The sequence below is a fragment of the Sphaeramia orbicularis genome, chromosome 1, assembly GCF_902148855.1.
Source record: "Sphaeramia orbicularis chromosome 1, fSphaOr1.1, whole genome shotgun sequence".
NCBI lineage: Eukaryota > Metazoa > Chordata > Actinopteri > Kurtiformes > Apogonidae > Sphaeramia > Sphaeramia orbicularis.
In genome coordinates, this window is record NC_043957.1 from 23330231 (window position 1) to 23351843 (window position 21613).

A 21613-nucleotide genomic window follows, 5' to 3' on the forward strand; every position below is an offset into this window, starting at 1 on the left:
GGAGTATGTCAACATACAACATGGAACAAGCCATGTTCAAGTTCAGTCTTTTGAACAGGAATATCTGACAAGCAACACAACTGGCTGTTAAAATAAAACTCATGTACGGTCTACTTTTTAACCAGCTCATAAGTACTAAAACAAAAAAAGGCCACAATTTACCATGACCTGAGGAAACCTTTTCAGAAACAACACAACAGCATGTCACATTGCACACAATAGCAGTACAGTACTTTAGCAAAATATACACTCCCAGACAGTTCTGTTTTATTTTATTTAACTGTGGTTTGCTCTACATTTACATCATTATACATACAACAACACACAACCACACACTGTAAATAACTTTGTGGTGCATTCTGTATTCCATGTAAGGCTGACAGAGATAAGTTCAGGTCATTTCACATGCAGAATGTCTACGAATAGTCTGGTGCAACATAAAACACAAATGCAGTATGTATTGCATTTTAGTAAAGTGCTTGTCTATGCAAAACTATTATAGATCTTAATCTATAAAACAAATCTTCTCGCGCTCATTTGTCATTAGATTTCTACAGCAAACTATGCTAATGAAGCAACAAATGCAAATACATTTTAGGAATGTAAAGTCACTGAGCACAGCAACATGAGATGCATCATCACAGCAGTAATGTTAAGATGAGCCATGACAGGCAGGGATGGATAATAAACATCCATATTCTTAAGTTGTAAAACTGCTTTAACGAGAAACATTTCAGGGTGCTGTAAATAATTACTAATTTTGACAGAAAGAGTTGAAATTTTTAAAAAAAATGTCAAGACTTGTCTTAATATAGTTAGTTTGATACTCAGTTCTACATTTATTTATGAACCGTTTTAATGCTGAGGCTCAGTGGTACAGGTTAGTTTATTTAGGTATTTGCTTCATTGGTATTGTCAAAAATTTATTCCAAAAAAACAGCTGAACTCAGTCTACAACTTTTTGTCCCAATGAGTGATCAGCCTTTAAAAGTCTACAATTAGTGGACCTCTGGTTAATAGATTTGCATTTTTTATATTATGAAACTACTGAGTGTATAAAAATGCTAAGGAGCCAAATAATTAAATCACAAATTTGTACCGCAATGTAACTGCAATAGGTAACATTCTGGAACTGAAATCCATACAAAAGGTATGATTTTTTTCCCCCAAATATCCAGCCCCAGCAGTAAGCAATATAACTTAACTTTATGTTTTTAAGTTTTCTAGCTACTGCTTTTCTGCAGATAATTTAGATGGAACTGCTACAAATCAAAGGGCATTAAAACAATCAAGTATTTGATTATAGCAATTATGAAACAATCATCATGTCATAACTAATCACGCTGATTTTTTACAACTGTTTAAGCACAATAACAAAACACTGATACTGCTTCCTTCAGGTCAGCATAACATCCCAAGAAAAGAGGAGCATACCTATTTGTGAATAAATGTGATTAGAAATGGAAGGATTTAAAGATGAATGTAGGTCTGGATAGCTCCTTTATATCCATTTACAAAATACAACTTAAACAGATAAAAGAGATAGAGATCTGAACTAAGTTAACAATGACAGACGGAGACTGTAAGCTAATAAGGGGTTTTCTGTCAATTAAGGCACAAGCAGCTGATGCTGCTACAACAAATGCAACTTGACCATTTGGCTGCCACAAGCACTCAGGTATAGAATTAGGAAATGGCATATCATGCTCTAGTTCACATAGCCCATGTAACTGAGACTCCATTCACTGCCTATCTAAACATGACACCTAACAATGTCAACAATTCTGCCATCTGCCAATTGGTTTACAGAGGAAAGATGGATGAGTGGAAAAAACAATTTCAAACACTGACCTACAGGTAAGTGTCACTTTGTCCTGATTTCTTTACATCATTCTAGTTTTCAACAGTTCATCCATATAACATCAGTACTGAGTTATGGGTGGTGTTTGTGCTACTGATGTTCAGGGCTGGCTGATGTGGCGACAAGTTCATAAATGTGTAATATCAACAAAAATGATGGTAAAAGGTAGACAAGGATGTTGATGTGAATGTAAAAAATAATGTTAAATAAAATAAAAAAGCACAATGCAATGGTAAGATAAACATATTTACAACTAATCTGTTACAAACTGGTTGCATTTTGACTTTTTGTTGAATAAAAATCTCTGCATGAGCAGCACTTATCTATTTCACTTTGCTCAAAATCAAAATATGATTAATATAATTTGATAAATCCCACAGCTCTAATTACATTAATGCTCTAATTGCGATTTCTGTGCAACTCCAAAAATCTATTGCATGAAGACAGAAGTATTGCATCCTTTTAAGTGTCCTGTAACTGACCTGAATTGCACAAAGGCCTTCAGTAGAACAAAAACACACAGTAAATATACATAGACTACAATGCTATGCTTTGCACGTTTTCACAGCAACCTAATTATCAGTGCTGATCACATCTGTTTACAAAGGGCTGCAGAGCAGAAAGTGACACACCCCCCTCAGGTAACATGACAGTCAGCTGGTGACCTCATGACAGGTTATCAGTGAACATTGAGCTCCTGGTTTGTGCTACTTTTGCTCCATGGTTACATAATAGAAAACGCCTACATGGAAATGTTTTAGAGTTTGTGAATCCTATAAGAAATCTTGCACACTCCCAAAAACACGCAATCTGAAGTAGAAGGAAAGAAGAGCACAGCAAACTCATTGAGCCTTACTCCTATAGCTGCATGTGTGTGCTTCTGACTCCACAATGGACACTATGTACAAAAGAAAATAAGGAGGAGCCACATGGCAGGTGGTGGCCTCCCGCTCTGGTTACATTTCAGCCTTGTATTAAAAAAACGTGGGGCACAATGATAACTCTGCACGTTTATATGACTACAAAGTGACACTTGAACGCATTTCATTACATCTAAAAGTGATGTGCACAGATCAAGTGGCAGAAAAGTGGAGCAAAAAAACAAAGGCGCTTCTCTTGAGTGTACATGTGCTCACATTGGCACGCTGTTTGGAGAGCAGTGTTTTTGCATATATCTTTGGTACTTTCAGATCCGTACAAACACACCCAGAGTAAGCAAATGTGAAATACCTGAAGTGGGACTAATGGGTCTGCATCTTCTGGCTGCCAGACCTCGACCACACTCGTGGACATCTGACTCAGAGCTTTAAGGGAGCAGAAAATGAAATAAACAGTGAGATGATTGAGCTGAAATTGTGGAAATATTGAGCAAAAAAACATAGGCTGTGCATCGGATTTGAACAGTAAGAGTAACAACAGACAAATAAAGTCAAGCTTTGTAACCACAGATGTCTATTCGAAGGGAATAAAGTGAAACGGTGTGGATGATAATCACACAGACAAGTGAGGAAATGACTTCGCCTCTGCAGACTGACAAAGGCTGTTAGCTAGCTGCCTATTTAGCAGCAGCGCTAGCATACAGGCTAACGAACTTATAAACCGCACCTCTGTACTTCACCTGCCAAGCCTTTAAAAGTCAGCTTACTTAGGTGTGTAGCTTTATCCCACTGACAACAGAAACATCAGAGTAGGCATTTAAAGCCCAGATATGTTAGTAACTCCACTGTCTGGTGCAAGTTGCGGTTTAACCACAGAGCACAGGCAGCTAGCATGAACTAGCAAACTGACATACATTACCTCCTCGAAGTTGGAAAGAATTAAAACACGGTCGAGACACCGCCTGGAAATTAATTCATGACTTTTAGAATAGTTGTAATGCTTGTACAGTTCAGCCCAGGAAGTATTTTGAAGTAAAACGCTAGCTAATTTATTTATTTTTTCTCTGACCATCGTTTTACAGCCCCCGAAGCGGAAAATAAAGGTGAGTACGAACCTTGCAGCTGGGCTCCTCCGTGCTGGACACAGGGTAAAAGTAACTGTAGTATTCCTAGTAGTATATTGATCCATGTTTTCCTGTGACAGTGGCTGCCTTGTTGGAAGTCCTGTAGCCCGGCCATGCTGCCCTCTCAGCTAGCAGCCTGCCTTGTGTTTCGCTGCGTTGGTCTTTCTTTCTCAGCAGCAGCAGAAGCTCCCTCCTCCTCCCTCCTCCTTTCTCTCCCCGCCTGCATCAAACTGTACACACACACACACACACACACACACACACACACACACACACACACACACACACACACACACACACACACACACACACACACACACACACACACACTTACTCCAGAAAAGGCCTGTTTACATGTCTGCAGCCGAGACACAGTTTCTCAATAAGGTGCATGATGTACCTGCAGAAACAAACAAACACTATATGTAGAGAGAGACTTTACTGATCCCACTGGTCAAGGCAGTAATAGAATAAAATGCAAGAAAAAATGTGCATGCACAACATAAGGATAGTGCAAAAGACAAATAATATAAAATTATAATAGTAGTAATAAGTAAAAAAAAAAAAGTAATAAAAGACTATATGCATATTTACAACAGAGTGGACTGTACTTTACTTGAACTGCAATATCCTCCTGAGACCCAGCAATGCATTTTTGTCCTCTGTATGGGACAACATTTCCACTGTTTTACTTAAAAAAGGCTGTCCATTGCAAAGGACATTTCAGTAAAAAATAAATAATTTCAAAAATGTATCTGAAAAAAAGTGCTGCATTATACAGATTCCAATCAAGACAATTGTTTAATGTAAAAAAAAAAGTCAAAACTTTCATTTTCCTGGGTCTCAGGAGGATATTTAAATTATGTGACACTTTACACTTCAGCTCTAATACATTTCTGGAAAATTATTGCCCTTTTTCTCCATTAGTTTCTCATAGGAGTAGTTGCTATATAGACAAAATTTATTAAAAAAAAAAAGAAAAAAAAAAAAGAAAAAAAATAGTAACCCTTTTTTATTTTTTTTTAAGAAATTACCTGCCTCAGACATTAAATGTGCTAAATCTTACATACTCTGATAGGATGAACTGGAAAACAAACGACAAAAGTACTGGATAATTGATGCTTTCAATATCCCAGTTGTTTTGAAACATGTTTCAGGCTTTCAATTCAAAATGAGTGAACACTTGCAAAAAGCGATAAAGTTTATCAGTTTCAACATTAACACATAAACACACAGTGTTACTTTTCTGGCAGTTCCCAAATGAATTTTTGTCTCTGTATAATGTTTCTTAAGTGAATTATCACCATTTATTATAATATTAGCCTCTGTATTTTGCAATTTTCACTGTAAATCATATATTTTCCTGTATTTAATTTCCTATATTTAATTTAGATGTTCATGAAAACTCAGAAATTCAAGGATTATTATATCAAAACAGAGAAAACTGACAAAAAATTGAGTTTTTCAGCAAAGATATCAATAACGAAACATAAACCAAGTGTTTCCATCCACTGCTGTTTATCAAACTCCATGGATTTTACAGTTTAATCAATGTTGTAGAAGATGACAGTGTTTCCACATTCACTATGGAGTCCAAATGGGTCATATGTGATGACCATGAAAAGACGACAAACTGCATTTTACACCAGTTATTTACATGTATTAATAGGGTTAGTGTTTCTGAAGTTATTAAACATTTTAGATCAGTAGATGTTTTTGGTTGCCGGTGATGGTTTGGGTCTTTATGGGTTAAATATCTTGTCATGGTAGTGTGTTCAGTTGAATAGAAGTCAAAAAGGATTTGAAAATCATTGTATTGTTTTTATTTACATTTACACAACATTCCAGTTTCACTGGGATTGGGGTTGTACATCTATTCAATAGATTTCTAAATGTTCCAGTATAAAGAAACTATAAACTGAATGTATTGTCATGTACACAGTCTTGACCCAAGACTGTATGTTGAAATCTAGAGCCAAGCAGTATTTTTGACTTAATTTTTCTCCTTTTTTTTTGCTACTTGAAATGAAATTATTTGACAAACACTAATGCATCACTACCTTTTCATAGAGGTCTAATCATTATTTCCACAGGTTTATTTCCTATTATGTGTTTAAGATGTTTCAACTGGTTCTAGACTGTGAACTCTTAAAAATGCTCTTTGCTCGTCTTACTTCTTAGATGGTTCATGAAAATCATCCGGTATTTCAATTACACAAAAAGCAATTCCATATCTAACAAAAAAAAAAAAAAAAAAGGTGATTTTTCTTCTATTTCTGAGAAGCAAAAGCGAAATGGAAACGTAAGAAAGAATAACTGGTTGAAAAAATCCATTATTAAATCTCTTAACAATTTTCTCTACTATGAAATTCTGGTAAAAGTCCTGCAGGCCTTGATGATTTTCAGGTTGAATTATCCTTGTATATTTTTATATTAACTGTAATTATTAAAAAAAAAAAAAAAAATGAACCACACCCTGCAATATTATGAGTTATGTCTTGAATGTAGTTGCTCAGATACATTTTTAATTTAGATTTTTTTCCACAAAATTGAAACTTGTATCAAAATGTGCATTCAGATTCAAGATTCCTTTTATTATCATTGTATACACAGAGCATACACAAGGAAATTCTGGTGCGCTTGTAAAAGACAGAACTTCCTGAGTAAAAAAGGGAAACATGCAATGCAAAAAATTCAAATAGTAAAAACAGTATTAAAAAAACCACACACGCACACACTACACCCCTCTCCCATTTTGTTAAGTCACACATTCATACATAGTTAAAGTGCTGAGGACAGTGAGAGGTAAATAGTTATTGCATTTTTAGATTTTCATCATTGCACATTGCTGGTTATAATTATTATGCATAATTACATGTCCAGCTGTTCAATAAAGACAATAGAAGTGATTGTAATTAGTTATTATAGTCTATAATAACATGATGCTGTGGGTTTGTGGGGCGTTGAAGTCACCTTTTTCATCAGCTCAGTTATAAAATCTTGTTCCACCCAAGTAAAAGTATGTAGCCCTGTCCATTACTCATTAGTACATTGGTTAATGTCATACTGTTAACCGGAGATGCTGTCATTATTAGTGACTATAAGTTGTAACTATGTGTGGAGTTTTAACATTGTGTCAGCCTCATAGTTAAGACAGGTTGGGCAGGTACACGCATGAAAACACACACTCAGGTTACTCCTCAGTGGGTGTGTCTGTTCCACCGCAAAACTGCATCTGGGCGTTGACAATTTTTTGTGCAAGATCACTGTTGCTACACTCACAAGTCAACTTAAAGTAAGGAGGAACTATTGCAAAAACACAAATATATGCATGTGTAGATCCCATTATGTACAGAAGGAATAACCAATATGAAACTGTTTTTGCAGAACTTTTATTCGCTTACCTGCAGTCTTTTTTGTCAGTTTTCACATTAAAATATATCTTTTAAAGGCAATTAGGCTCACAGGTACAATAAGTTGACATAACATAAATGAAAAGAGAACTAACATTCTGTTTGGATATCAACCTACTGGAAATAAACCAATGAGTAATAATACAAGACTGCCATGGAGACCATTTGAAATCCAAATCAACAAACCCAGACACACAGGCCTCATCACCTAGGTCACTGAGTAAAACACACAACTACCTGTTTTGCATCTGGTTTGACAGAAAAAAAGGAGAAAAAAAGGAGAAAAAAAGAAGAGCAATAGTCACTCTGAACATGTCATGACAACAGCGTTTTTTGTTTTTTTTACTGAAAGTGAACATGTAGTGCTCAAGAAACGACTCGCCTTTGTGGCTGATTTTGTAACATTATAAAAACACAAAAGATAGAAAGCTTAGTGTGATTGCATTTGGATGCAGCATATCACATTTTAGAAGAAATAACTAAGCACAACTTACAGGGATTTGTTGAAAAAGAGTACAGTCTAATGCTGGTGAAAGTAAGAAACTCAAATTTAACCTCTGGAATTTACATCGGGCCACATGTGAACTAAAAGCACTAGACGTTTCTCACATTTATATTTTTGGCCCAAAACAAAACAACAGAATAAAATAAAAAAATAAAAAAGTCCAGAAGCATTTGATTCCAACCATGTAAATCAGATAACTGGCTGCATAGATGTGTTAGGTGTTGATTCCATTCTATCATCAACTCGGGGCTCTCAGTTTTCGTGGCAACAGGTGTCCCAAAAGTCAAGCTGCAGAGTTGTGTTAATCACCCCCCCCTCCCCCAGCCTCCCCAACACTGACTCATGGTTGGTCCAGTTTCAATCTGCTCATTACATCCATCTGCTGCAGCAACATGACTCATATCTGTCCTTATTTACAGACGACCTCCCGCATGCTGCCCACATGAACCCCATTTTCACTTTAATGTGCAGAATGTGTTAAGTAGTTACACTAGCTGGCCCATCAGGGACTCAGTCCATGTAGTCGAAGTCCTCAGGGATCCCGAAGGCTTTGTTAATGCGGCTGTCATCAAAGGCAAACTTCTTCTTTGTCCACGACTTGATGGCAAATATATTATCTGTAAACAGAAACCAAAACGTTTGCTTTTTAAAGAACAAAACCAGTCCAGTTGAACCTAGCTTGAACGTAAGGATGAACGATGACGTGTACGCAGACAACAAATGCTTATATTTCACTTTTATAAAAACATTAGAGCTGCATTAAGGACAGAAAAAAGCCATGTATTCATATTACAAAAATAAAGTTGTAACCACAAGGCAAAATATCACAATAAACTCATAATATTCTGAGGAAAAAAGATGCCATACTACAAAAACTATGTAAAATTTTAAGATAAATAATAGTACTTCAAGAAAAAAGATTTGTTTATGAGAAAAAGGCTTTGTATTAGATTTGTCTGAATTGCTAGTTGAACTTTTCACTATTTATTTTAATATTATTTATTACTTTTCTTGGTTTTTTTTAGTTTAGTTTATTTCAAATATGCAACAAGACAAAGTAGTCTTACTTTGTCCTTAGAAATAAAACAGGTAGTAAGAAGTCATGGAAGAAAAAAAACAAAAAAAAAACTTGTACATATACATGACTTAATTTGCACATTTGAAAAGGAGTGGGAGGGAGTATAACTTATTTAATCTGACCCCTTCACACAACAGTCTATCCTTTAGCTTCCGAATCAGCATAATATGAATATATATATATATATATATATATATATATATATGCTTTTTCCTTATTTATTTTTCTTATTTATATATATTTTTCTATTTGAATTATTTTTCTTTATCTATTTCTTTGTCCTTTATTTGGGTTTTGAGTGATGGCCTTAGGTGGTGGGTGAGAAAGGAGTTGACATTTAGGTGTGACAATCGATGTTTATTCTGTATTCTTATACCTTATGCTGTACATCACATTGTCTGTTTAAAATGTTCAAAGTGTTTTATAAATAAAGTAAAAAAAAAAAAAAAAAAAATCATTGCTAGTTGAACCAAACAGAGCGCTCTACAAGCAGCTACATTATGGCCACAGTGGCACAAAACACGAAAACGGCTTCATTGCCTCTTGCTACAGCAGCTGCATGTAGCTCCGCTTCCCACAATGCATGGCGTGACAAATTTCCGAAAATGCCCAAGTGACCAACTGGCTCTGTTCGTAAACAAATGGAGTGTTTATGATGGAGTACACTTCGAAATTGTTCACCTTGAGGGAAGACATTCAGGTGAGTAATCACAGACAGACTTACAAATTTGTGATACTGAAGATATGACTTGGAATTTACAGATTTGATGAAAAATTGGAGACGAAAGTCATATGCAGCTTTAACAACAGCTGCTTTATTCTGGATACATGAGATTTCCTTTAAACGTCATTGCTGCCTTGACCCTTTGTCTTTCTATCGTGTACTTTAATATACATTCAACTCAGGAACTATGGGAATTAACTTGAATACAGAATAACCTTATGTCCAAGAACAAACCATCTGCCTCATTATTCTGCTGCACTTTGCCACCGCTACATTTAGCTGAAGCCGACTTCCTTTGGCTGAACATTTAATTATCATTTTCACAGAGGGTTTCTCACCAGTGACTACCGCCAGCACCTGCAAATAATGTGTGTAATTAGGACGCATCTAGTGAGTGTTAATCAGGATATGACGCGTTTCTCTGTGACAGATCTAATGAGTGACACAGGCAGTGAAATACAAGTATACCAGGTTCTGCTCTTCTAGATTTGATGCCACAACAGGTGCTGCGTTGGAAATTATTTGAGTAAATGTATAGATGCTGATGGTAATCTCAGTGCAATTACTGTTAATCACTGAATCTTCATTTTTTCCCTTTAACAGCCATGAAAGACAGTGAATTAAAAAAAATGTATAAGATGCCATTGCCTTACAAATTTTAATATTAAAGATTAGAAGTAAATCCTTTCATTAACTTCTCCATTCACACCAGATCCAGTTGCCATTTTGTATTCAATACATCTCTGCAGCTCTATGTTATTGTTTTATATACTACTTTAATTCCCTCACTTCCTGTTTTATTATTTCATATTTTATCATTTTTTTCCCCTAAAACACTTTGTACTTGGTTTGAAAAGTACTCTATAAACAACCATACTCTTTATCATTATAAAATTCCACTTTCATGTGCTTTGAAATGTCAGTCATCGAACAAAAACACCCGTCAGATTTTCCCACCTATGCAGTCTCCACTTTCAAACAGCTACTGAAGTAGTACATAATGGAGGAAAAAATAGTCTGAAAGGTTTGGTTTGAAAATATGTCGCAGGGGCTGGTATATATAGAGACGAACAACCAATCACTCTCACATTCACACATATGGGCAATTTAGATTTGATTGATTGATTTTATTTATTTTTTTAAAAATAGGATAGTTCGTATTAATGAACATTTACACGTAAATATGAGAGATTATAGCCATACGGTTCATTTCCATCTCGAGTCCTATTGGCAGGTAAAAAACAAAATAAAAAACAAACAACTTACAAACAACATAATACCATAACTGGACTAAGACATACAAAAAGAAAAACAAACAACAAGCAACACCACAGAGCACACAAAACAGACAATTTACCAATTAACTTTTTAGTCCATGTCTTTGGATGGTGGGAAGAAGCAGGAGTACCCGGAAAAAACCCACGTAAAGACAGGGAGAACATAGGTGAAATTGAGATGAAGCACACTGGAGCTCCACCTCCTTAGGTCCATAATAAACTCCACCAGAGCTCAGCTCCGCCTCCCTCAAAGTAACACAGCCCTTTACTATTTCTGTTATTCAATTTCATCTCCTAATAAACCAAATAAACAATGAAATTGAACAAAAAAACAAAACAAAAAAAAAAAAAGTGCAAGATAACCCAAAGACACACCCAAATTGGTTACATGGGATTGTCAGATGTCATAACACATTCTATGATTCTAGTATCTCAGTACGTCAACATCAATGTGCCGCTCATCTAAACCATGATCTTTTCTAAATGGATCCTAGAATTCTAGAGCCTACAGCAGGGGTGGACACACTTTTTCAGCTTGTGAGCTACTTTAAAAAATGACCAAGACAAAATAATCTACCACCAACACATACAGGGTGGGGAAGCAAAATTTACAATGAACATTTAGTTGTTTTTTCTCAGCAGGCACTACGTCAATTGTTTTGAAACCAAACATATATTGATGTCATAATCATACCTGACACTATTATCCATACCTTTTCAGAAACTTTTGCCCATATGAGTAATCAGGAAAGCAAACGTCAAAGAGTGTGTGATTTGCTGAATGCACTCGTCACACCAAAGGAGATTTCAAAAATAGCTGGAGTGTCCATAAAGACTGTTTATAATGTAAAGAAGAGAATGACTATGAGCAAAACTATTACGAGAAAGTCCGGAAGATACTATTAAAGAAGAATGGGAGAAGTTGTCACCCGAGTATTTGAGGAACACTTGGGCAAGTTTCAAGAAGCGTGTGAAGGCAGTTATTGAGAAAGGAGGAGGACACATAGAATAAAAACATTTTCTATTATGTAAATTTTCTTGTAGCAAATAAATTCTCATGACTTTCAATAAACTAATTGGTCATACACTGTCTTTCAATCCCTGCCTCAAAATATTGTAAATTTTGCTTCCCCACCCTGTATATCAGCGGATAGTTCATTAGGTAATATTACTACCATATACGTCAATGGCTGGTTAGCTCAGTAGGTAACGCTACTGTCTGCGGTGCCAGAGACTGGAGTTGGAATCCTGGTAGAAGTGAAAGCCAAACCATTTTACTCATGTTAATTTTAGTTCCTTTTTACATGTTGCATTGACCATACACTGTATTCTGACAATCTGAAGCTAAAATGTATGAGGGATATATTACTGTTCAATGTGTCTTCTGCACTGCATTTAATCTTCTACATACAGCTTTGTAATGTGCAAATAAATAAGTTGTTGTTGCTTGATAAAACTAAAAAGATAATAAATTGAACTGTATTAACATCGTTGTTGCTTAGATAACTATTCAATCACACAGCTCACACATTCAAACTGAACAAAAAAACCCAAAAACGTATTATATAAGTTGCGGGCAATAGAATGTAGATGCTGGTGACTGTAGGCTACACTAGGGCTCCCTCTCCTCACAAAAGCCAATTTAACCACTAATAATATCTCACTAGAAATACATCTGAAAGATCAGTCGAACAATAAAATACCTAACATGACCAGAATAGACTGCAAAATGAAGCAGAAAACTTTATGGAAAAACCTGATAAGTATACTTCATGTATAATGATTTTATACAAGCATATTGCAACACTTCAAAACACACATACAGAAAAAGTTCATATCTAAGTTTACCACATTCATAAATGACTTTATGAGCTTACAGGTAGAATGATAAGTATCATGTAAGTAGCACAACAGACATTTATGGTGATGTTTTTATTATAGTTTATTCTATGGTATAAACTGTTGATAAAATAATTCCTAGGACTTGGAGGACGGAGTGTGCACGCTGAAAACTGCAAATAGTAGGTCATTCATTACATTAAAAATGTAGTTACTGTAGATTAATGACCATCTTGTCAGGGCTTAAGTCAGTAAACTTTGACTCAGGCTGGATTAATCCTTGTACTTACAGACTGTAATATATACCTGCACCGATCCAATAGTGTGAGGACTTCTGTTTGCCTTTGCAGCATGTCATACCCCTGTCACCTGCTATAATGACAAAGGTCACCTGGTTCAGGGAGACCTTGGTCTGGAACCTAAACCACTGAGTATGTGGGTTTTCGATGAGGGTGTGTCTCTGTGTGACAAGTCTACAGGTTTAAAAAAAAAAAAAAAAAAAAAAAAAAAAAAAAAAAAACACATCTCGATTGAAGTTAAATTACATCCTCAGGTAAATAAATGTACAATGGTTGTTGTTATTTAGGCCTGTAGATGTATACTGGAACCTGCTGGATTAGACTTGGTGCAAGCAAATAACTAAAGTTAAATTATTAAAGTTATTTATTTTAAAGTTAAAGTCATTGCATAACAGTTATTCAAAATAGGCAAAGAAATAGGGGGCCATCATTTCCACTGTGTTCAATCTGGGCCTTTTGTTAAAAATATAGAGATGAAAATTAAAACACCTGGAATAAACAGTACTCTGTATATAAGACTGCTGCTGTTATCAGACTAGTATGGTCAGTGTGATTTCAGGTTTGTCAGTTTTAATGCATCTCCACAACACGAGGGAAAGTCAGGACATAGATCTGAGTCAGAATTTCTTCCCTTTTTTTTTTCCTTAAAAATTTTTTTAACAGAAAATGTCTTGACTTAAATAGCATGACTGTGTTGACCTGAAGGGTCAAACAACAACAGGCTTCACTGGTTACCATGATCCTCAGAGGTCAGCCATCTCCTAGGTTACCACTCAGGTCAGCCGAAGCACACCGAGGTCAGTGTGCTAAATGCTAGGACGTGACGTGCTCAACAGAAAAAAATGGCCCTGAACCTGCTCTCTGCACACTAGTTTGACAGCTTTAAAGAAAGTAACGAATGGCCAATCACTGGGACTATAATGAATGCGTCATCACAGCGTTTACACATTCTTGATACTGTATATCACAGCGCTCTGGGGTTTGTTACAGGCCTCAGAGCTCGCACACATCATTGTCTTTTATACGGTCGAGTTAGATGGACAGATCTTTTAGCACACAGACTGAAACACTGGTATTCTTTTATTTATAAATGTCTTTTAGGTCTCCTTCTATAATATTTAATGATCTACATCTGCTGGAATGACATTAATAATTATAGTCTCCGGCCCCCGGATCTGTTATCTCTATGTGTTCCAAAAGTCAGAACAGAACTGGGAAAGAAAGATTTCAAAGGTTCTGGTTCCACTGCCTGGAACAACCTACAGAAGGAGATAAAACTGAAGGAACTGGTCTCTTTAACTACATTCAGGATACATCTGGATGTACATGTTTTTCTAATTGACTAAGTCAGATTCTGTTTTGAGATGCTTTTCAGGAACATTGTTAAACTTTTAGTACCTTTTAAAGTATTGATGATGTTTTATATGGATGTTTTTAGTTTAGTTTTTTATGTATGGTTTTAGAACTGAGTTTTACTATTTGTTTTATTACAATTTTAGTGTGGCTGCATGGATGAAATCATGTTGTTTGTATCTTTTTCTGCTGATGATGGCCAGGACATGTGCAAAAGACATTTTTGATCTCAATTAGTCTTTTTTCCTGGTTAAATAAAGGTTAATAAAGTAATAAAGTATTCAACTATGTAATTGTATCACTATTACACAGATTTAGTAGTTAAAAAGTGACGCACCTGTCCACCTGGAAACAGCTTCCTTCGCTATTACGTTGGATTTTTCTGCAAAGAAACAAACAAATTGCATTGTTGAAAACATTTTTAAAAATGGTGGTAAAAAAAGAAGAGACAGATTCCAAGACACAAGCATAAAAATATCAGGGTAAGAATCTTCACACTGAGACCCTTGAAAATATTTTGTTTTTTTCATTGTCAATATTATTGTATGCATGTAGTAAGTATGTAATATTTCATACTTAAACTGCGTAACTGTTCAAACCCAACCTATCCTCTCCATTCACTAAATGAGGGGTTAAGCAAATAACAGAGTGAATGGGGAGAGTGAACAGCATAATGGAAAAAAAACGCAGCACAAGTGTTTTCTGATTGTTGATGCTTTCTACTTTGTTATTCCCATCCTTGCTGCTGTGGTTTGTCTCAGACAGAACTGCAACCCCTTTATGAGAACTGAAGTGAGAAGACTGGCTTTGTTTCTATGTTGTTCAATCCACACACATTACACAATGCTGTTATTGACTGGAGGTATAAGCACACACTGCTACATGTCCATGCCCCAACGAAATGCCCCAAACAAAACAAAACAAAACAAAAGGAACATAGAAAATACAGGCCGAGGGTAGGGACTCTGGAGGTACATACACTGTCACAGACAGATGATTTATGTGATAATTATATGAGCCTACAAATTATTTTGAAGGGAAATGCTACATATTTTGCATTCAAGTAACCTATATATCTGTGATGTGTAAAGTCACCACACCCACTCAGTCCTCTCATATAATAAAGGCCCATCCAGCCTATAATGAACAAAGCTGAGAACCTGAAGACAACAGGAACAATGCATAATGAACGATGAAGGCTGAAACTGAGGAAATATGAGACTTACATTAACTTGTGGAACAATGGTATAATGTCGCCTTCTGAAAATACTGCAAGTCCAGTTCATTAAAACCCAGTGTGTTAACAAAGCTTAAGCTAAGTGTAATAGTGCTTTAGTGCCTGCCTGCTTCAGCTGTGGCCATAATGACCCCATAGAAACCTGAGATGCATCTGAGCAATGTGCTCCGACTAGAAAGCTCTCATGTTTTGAGTGACATATTTGGTGACCCATAACACCAAACACCATCAGGTAATGCCATTACATTGCAGGGCACCTGGAGTAATATATAACAAAGACACAGGTTTATAGACTGGAGATTAGAGGCTTCATGAATCAGCTAATGAGGTATTTTACATGAAGATCAATTCATAGAAGCCTGTGAATCATATTTCTTATCAAATTGTTTGTCATAAATGATTTAAGACCACTTGTGTTCTTTGATATAAACCAGGGTTTCTCTACCATTATGAGGCATTGGTGGAACACCCAAGACATTTTAGCCATCACCTAAAGCGGGGTACACACATAAGGATTTTCTAAATGTCAAGAGATTTTTTATCTGTTACAGACCCCACACATGAAGATAAAAAAATCAGGCGTTGAACAGTCAGGCACTGAACAGTTATAAGAGCACACCACTGTGTGCTCTGATATCTGAATCTCAACACACCACACAAATAACGACACTGTCCCACCACCAATGTAGAATCTAGTCCTCCAAGCCAGAAATCTCGTGTGATCACAGATGATCAAACAAAAACGAAGAAGAAACATAGCAACGATCAGAAAACACAACACGCAACATGGAAGAGGCCAGAATGATGGCGGTCTTGGGACTATTTTTGATGAAAAAATATCAAACTAAAAAAAAAAGAAACAGGTCAGGTCGGCCAAGCTTGTTTTTATTTATGCCTCAGTCAGCTCGCTTCTTGATTGGCTACATTCCATTCAGTGTCACAATTCACAAAGTCATGACTCAGGAGTCGTCATCTTTACCCACACATGAAGATTTTTGGTCGGAAATACTGAACAAGTTTAATATTTACGATTGTCGGCCCCAACCCGTTTCGGAGCCGATTATCGGGACAAATTCACTCTTAACACACCTCAGACCACAGGATAATCTTATAAGACATAAAATAATCTAATGTTTGATGTCCTTGGTCGGGAAGGGGGAAAATCAGGACAAAAACGGCCTGATTATCTTTATGTGTGTACCCTGCTTAAGTCAAACATAAAAATCACCACAAAAAGCATCAAAGAAAACTAAAACCAACTAAAATTTTATATGCAAATATTGTAACTATGATTCTCTAAAATGATGCAAAATTTCGTTTATTCAAAAATATACTTTTTCCTCACACAAAGACCCCCAAACCCACCATGGAGGAACTTAAAAGAAGCTGGAACGCACACAGCACCAAAACACTCCGGAAAAACTCTGTAAACTGGGATCAATGTTTAACAAAGTAACTGGTGACAAGTTTACAACTAGTAGCTGCTGAACTGAATATGGTAACTTCTTCCTCTGTCACAATTTCAGATCTGGGTTCTCACAAGCATTAATGATTCTGAAACGCATCCAAGCACATCCAGATGGATGACATGTTGGTGACATTTGTTCTTCTACCAGTCTCTGCTTTTTGTTTGTCTTCAATTTTTGGTTACTTTGCATATAGTTATTACAGTGAGCAGGACTGTCATACCCTAATCCACAAAACATTTGGTTTCAAAGGGCTTAAAAAGTCTGATCTTTTTAATCCCACTGTCATCAACACACCTTACTGGTATCTATGGGTGTGGCAACTATTGTCAAACAGGGCAGGAGTCATTGAAGCAATATTTCAAACTTGCAGATCTTATATAATATTTTTCTGTCTGACAAAGAGATGTTGCTTACATACAATTTCTGGGCGGTATTAGTGCAGTGTGTAGATCTTTTGTCTAATTTCTGCCTTTAGTTTGGTTTTTGATTCCATACTTGTTTGAGTTTCCTGGATATCTGTACCCTACACCCAGTTTGACCAAGACACGGTTGAAAAAATATGACTTACTAAAAATTTGAGTGTGTGATTAATGTTTTTTTGCTTGAACAGAGAGCATGTAAAGTTAAGGACATACGAAAACAACCAAAGCTACACTACACTACTTAGAAAGTTTCAGGATGCACTTTATTGTCCAATAATGCTACATCCAAATATAAGGATGTCTTGGGCATCCATCTGTGCTGCATTAACACAAACTTTTAAGACATTCACATATATTAAAGACCAAGAGAGATAAATAACAAAGACCATTGAAGACAGCTAAAATTATCCACAGTAAAGGCAACCATTGAAGTAAACTAATTAAAACAGGCCCATTGTCCCTGTATCTCACCGGTATGTTCTATCAAGAATCAATAACAAGTTGAATTTGTGAGGTTGTCAGGTTCTGTCTGTATGCAAGAGTCCTGTAGTGTTGATGCAGGTGATCAACCTCCTGGTGGTACTTTTACTGGAGGAGAACTCAACTAATTAAATTCACGTCCATATATGACTTCCTATCAGTGCTCAATAGTAACTATACTGATAACTGTAACCATTTCCATGTTACAAACCATAAAAATATGGACCATTATAAGTAAAAGCACATTTTTAATATTTTAAAAATTCGTAAAAAAATTCAAAAGTCAAAATTTCTCAAAACTGTGAACACACTTTGTAGACATTGTCCCAAGGAAGCTATGGATACAATTTTAAATGAATCAGACCAGTAGTTTCGTTGGAGAAGATGTTTGAGGAAACTGCCAATGAAGACGACGCAGGACACAGCGCCTTCACAATAGCGCATGGCGTATCAGCTGGTGAGCTAAAAAACCCATTACAAGTGCACTGAGTTGCTGTGATCATGTCTCGGAAGTGTTAATATCTAAATACTCTACATCAGGGGTATTCAAATCCAGTCCTTGAGGGCTGGTATCCTGCATGTTTTAGATATTTCCCTCTTCCAGCAGACCTTGTTCAATTAATGATCAGCTCATCACCAAGCTCTGCAGAAGATAACAATGTAATGGCTTCCAGGTGTGACGGAAGAGGGAAGTATCTAAAACATACAGGATGCCGGCCTGGATTTGAATACCCCTGCTCTACATATTGATGCAGAAATAAAACTCATTTACCATCATGTAAAATTGTAACTTGGATAGGGACGAATGTTTTTGTTTATCTACTCCAACAACAGTGCGACATTGTAAACCTCATACTCCTCATAGAACATAACCATGTGTGGCAGACTGAAACACCGGAAGATGGATTATTAAATTACAATGAAGTATCAACATATTTGGAGAAGCAGAGCATTAAAATACAATATAATTAGTAGCACAAATGTGCAAAATAGCGCTTCTTCAGCACATATGTACTTTTAAACATCAATGTTAATATCATATTCATTGTCAATTCTCACAAACAAAAACAAGCCTATACCTAAAAAATGCTGAGGATGATTTGCGAAGAGGATCAAGTAGAAGATGTCGACTGTAATGAATGTATCTAGCAGGACATTAACAAACCTACATTTGCTAAGGTTATAAGCCTTCATCTACATCTCCTGTACGTTGAGTCAATGAACTAGACTAAAACTAAATGGCATTTTTAAAACTCAAGACTATGACTAAAGCTATACCAAAATGGCTGTAAAATCTTTCCTACAGATCACATACTAGCCTCTCCATGCAGTCTGTCATTAGAGGAGGGGGTTTATCCATCTTCAGTTGTGAAAAAGAAACAAAAAATGTAGAGCAGAAAATAAGACAAGTGTCAAGAGGCAACAGTATGAACCGTGAAAACGAAGCCCTAGACGCTGGAAGAGGCAGACAGTCCTGCCCAGTCTTTGTTTCACGGCGGGTTTATCTCTGTGATCTCGCTGTGGAATGTGTATTTATGATCCAGATTATTTTTCACTGTATAACTTTCTCTGTCTGTCATACAAGAACAAGCCTGGACAGAGCATATGTATTCAAGGTTGGAGATTAAAACTTCACCATGATCTTTAAGGGAACATCCCCACATCAAAAGAGGAGGGTGGTCTGGCCTTCTACCACCTGATGAACACAAATCACAAAGTGGCTCCAGAGAGCAAAGCTATAGTAGACTTTATAGGTGCCCGAGGTCTTCTCTTTTGTTTCACTGTTACCCAACAAAGAACCCTTTAGACCAGAGGTGTCAAACATAAGGCTCGTGGGCCAATCCATTCCTCCAAAGGGTCCAATTCGGCCCATGGGATGAATTTGTGAAACGCAAAAATCACACTGAAGATATTAACAATCAAGGATGTCAAAATTATTTTAGTTCAGGTTATTTTAGTTCATATAGACCAATGTGTTCTCAAGTGGGTCAGACCAGGAAAATACGATCATAATAACATATAAATAATGACAATTCCAAAGTTTTCTCTTTTAGTGTAAAAAAGCAAAATTACATGAAAATGTTTATATTTACAAACTATCCTTTCACAAAAAATGTGAATAACCTGAACAAACCTGAAATGTCTTAAGATAAATACATGCAATTTTAATATTCTGCCTGTTACTAAATGTTTTGTGTATTGGTGGATCCACTGTGTATAAGTTGCAATTCAAAATGATAAGCTGAGGCATGATATTGTTAAGATAGCTGTTTAAAATGTTTGTCTCTATATGTCAGCCCTGTGATGAACTGGTGACTCGTACAGGGTGTACACCGCCTCCGCCCATAAGTAGCTAGGATAGGCTCCAGCGACCCCCGTGACCCTAGTGAGGATAAAGTGGGTTCAGAAAATGAATGAATGAATGAATAAGTTTTTTAAAAATTTATTTTTGTCAGAAATGTCAGGTTGGTCATGTTATTCACATTTTTTTAAAGGACAGTTTGTAGATGTAAACATTTTCATAATGTAATGTTGTTTTTTCACTCTAAAACATAGTGAAAACTTTGGAGTTCACTTATTTATAGGTTATTATGCTATTATTTTACTGGTCCAGCTTGGGATCAAATTGGGCTGTATGTGGCCCCTGAACTAAAATGAGTTTGACACCCCTGGTTTAGATACCTGATTCATAAAAACAGATAAACGAAAAAATACAAACGAGGCTTACGCTGTTGGGGGCGATGGCAAAGGTATATCCCCGAAATCTACCAAATCCTCTGCTCCCCCAACCACTGGAAAAACACACTACCTGGTGTCAAAATATGACATCATGTAAACTCAAGGTAGTGGCATGAAGAAAGATAATTGTTAGACAATCAATATGAACTCAATTTGAGCTACATCAATGTGATTGTGACAGAATAATGGCCAGAGAACCCATTTTTCCCCACAAAACTCCACCTAGTGAATGAAAATGACACCATATGAACTCTGGATGGTAGCGAGAAAATGGACATTCGTAAAATGATCTATATGAATCAAATTTTATCTCAATCAGCCTATTATCGCTTGATTTATATCCAAAAAACTCATTTTCAACTAAAGCGCCTCTATTTGGACAACTTATAATACTCATAGAGAAGCAGAAATTGGTAGGGCTCTTCCACTAGGGGTCCCTTATGTTGTTTATCAAGGGATAAGAAATCCAACCAAATCTTTCCTAGTTATCACATTCACACATAGGATATCTGGTAGCGATCGGGATAAAACCATATCCCCAAAACTCCATTTCGGGGATATAATGAATATGACGGAAGGAATGCATGGAAAAAAAAAAAAAAAAATCAATCATCAATGGTCAAGTAGTGCAAAAAATACAGCCAGAAACAAGTCCATGGCACTTAGATCCAAAATTAATAATAAATTATTTATTATCAACAGGGACACCATTGTCAGCCCATTTCTACTACGAGTTGTTCAGGCACAATAGAAAAGACATGTGCTCAATTTTAAAACTTCAGTGCATCATGGGATACGCAACACAAGAGTTAAAATTATTATTAATATTCTCAAAGGCCGTGGATTCCACATCCATGGACATAAAGAAAACTACTGGTCAGATCACCAATAGGGCTTAGAGTTTACAGGAGATGA

General features: G+C 36.2%; 2 protein-coding genes across 4 annotated transcripts in view; both read right to left on the bottom strand.

Moving 5' to 3' along the window:
• tmem131l (transmembrane 131 like) overlaps positions 1-4040 on the bottom strand; it is a 46989-nt gene extending 42949 nt beyond the window's left edge. For 2 of the 3 annotated variants that reach the window (XM_030129807.1, XM_030129740.1), the window contains exons 1-2: positions 3855-4040; positions 3092-3165 (exon numbers count right to left, since the gene is read on the bottom strand). In XM_030129807.1, coding sequence (XP_029985667.1) covers positions 3092-3165; positions 3855-3978 — 198 coding nt within the window. In that variant the 5' untranslated portion in view covers positions 3979-4040. The remainder of the gene's footprint in view (positions 1-3091; positions 3166-3854) is intronic. The other variant, XM_030129669.1, reaches the window with a different exon arrangement.
• A 2876-nt stretch (positions 4041-6916) lies between these two features.
• mnd1 (meiotic nuclear divisions 1 homolog (S. cerevisiae)) overlaps positions 6917-21613 on the bottom strand; it is a 31808-nt gene continuing 17111 nt past the window's right edge. The window contains exons 7-8 of the mRNA XM_030131204.1: positions 14689-14733; positions 6917-8398 (exon numbers count right to left, since the gene is read on the bottom strand). Coding sequence (XP_029987064.1) covers positions 8292-8398; positions 14689-14733 — 152 coding nt within the window. The 3' untranslated portion in view covers positions 6917-8291. The remainder of the gene's footprint in view (positions 8399-14688; positions 14734-21613) is intronic.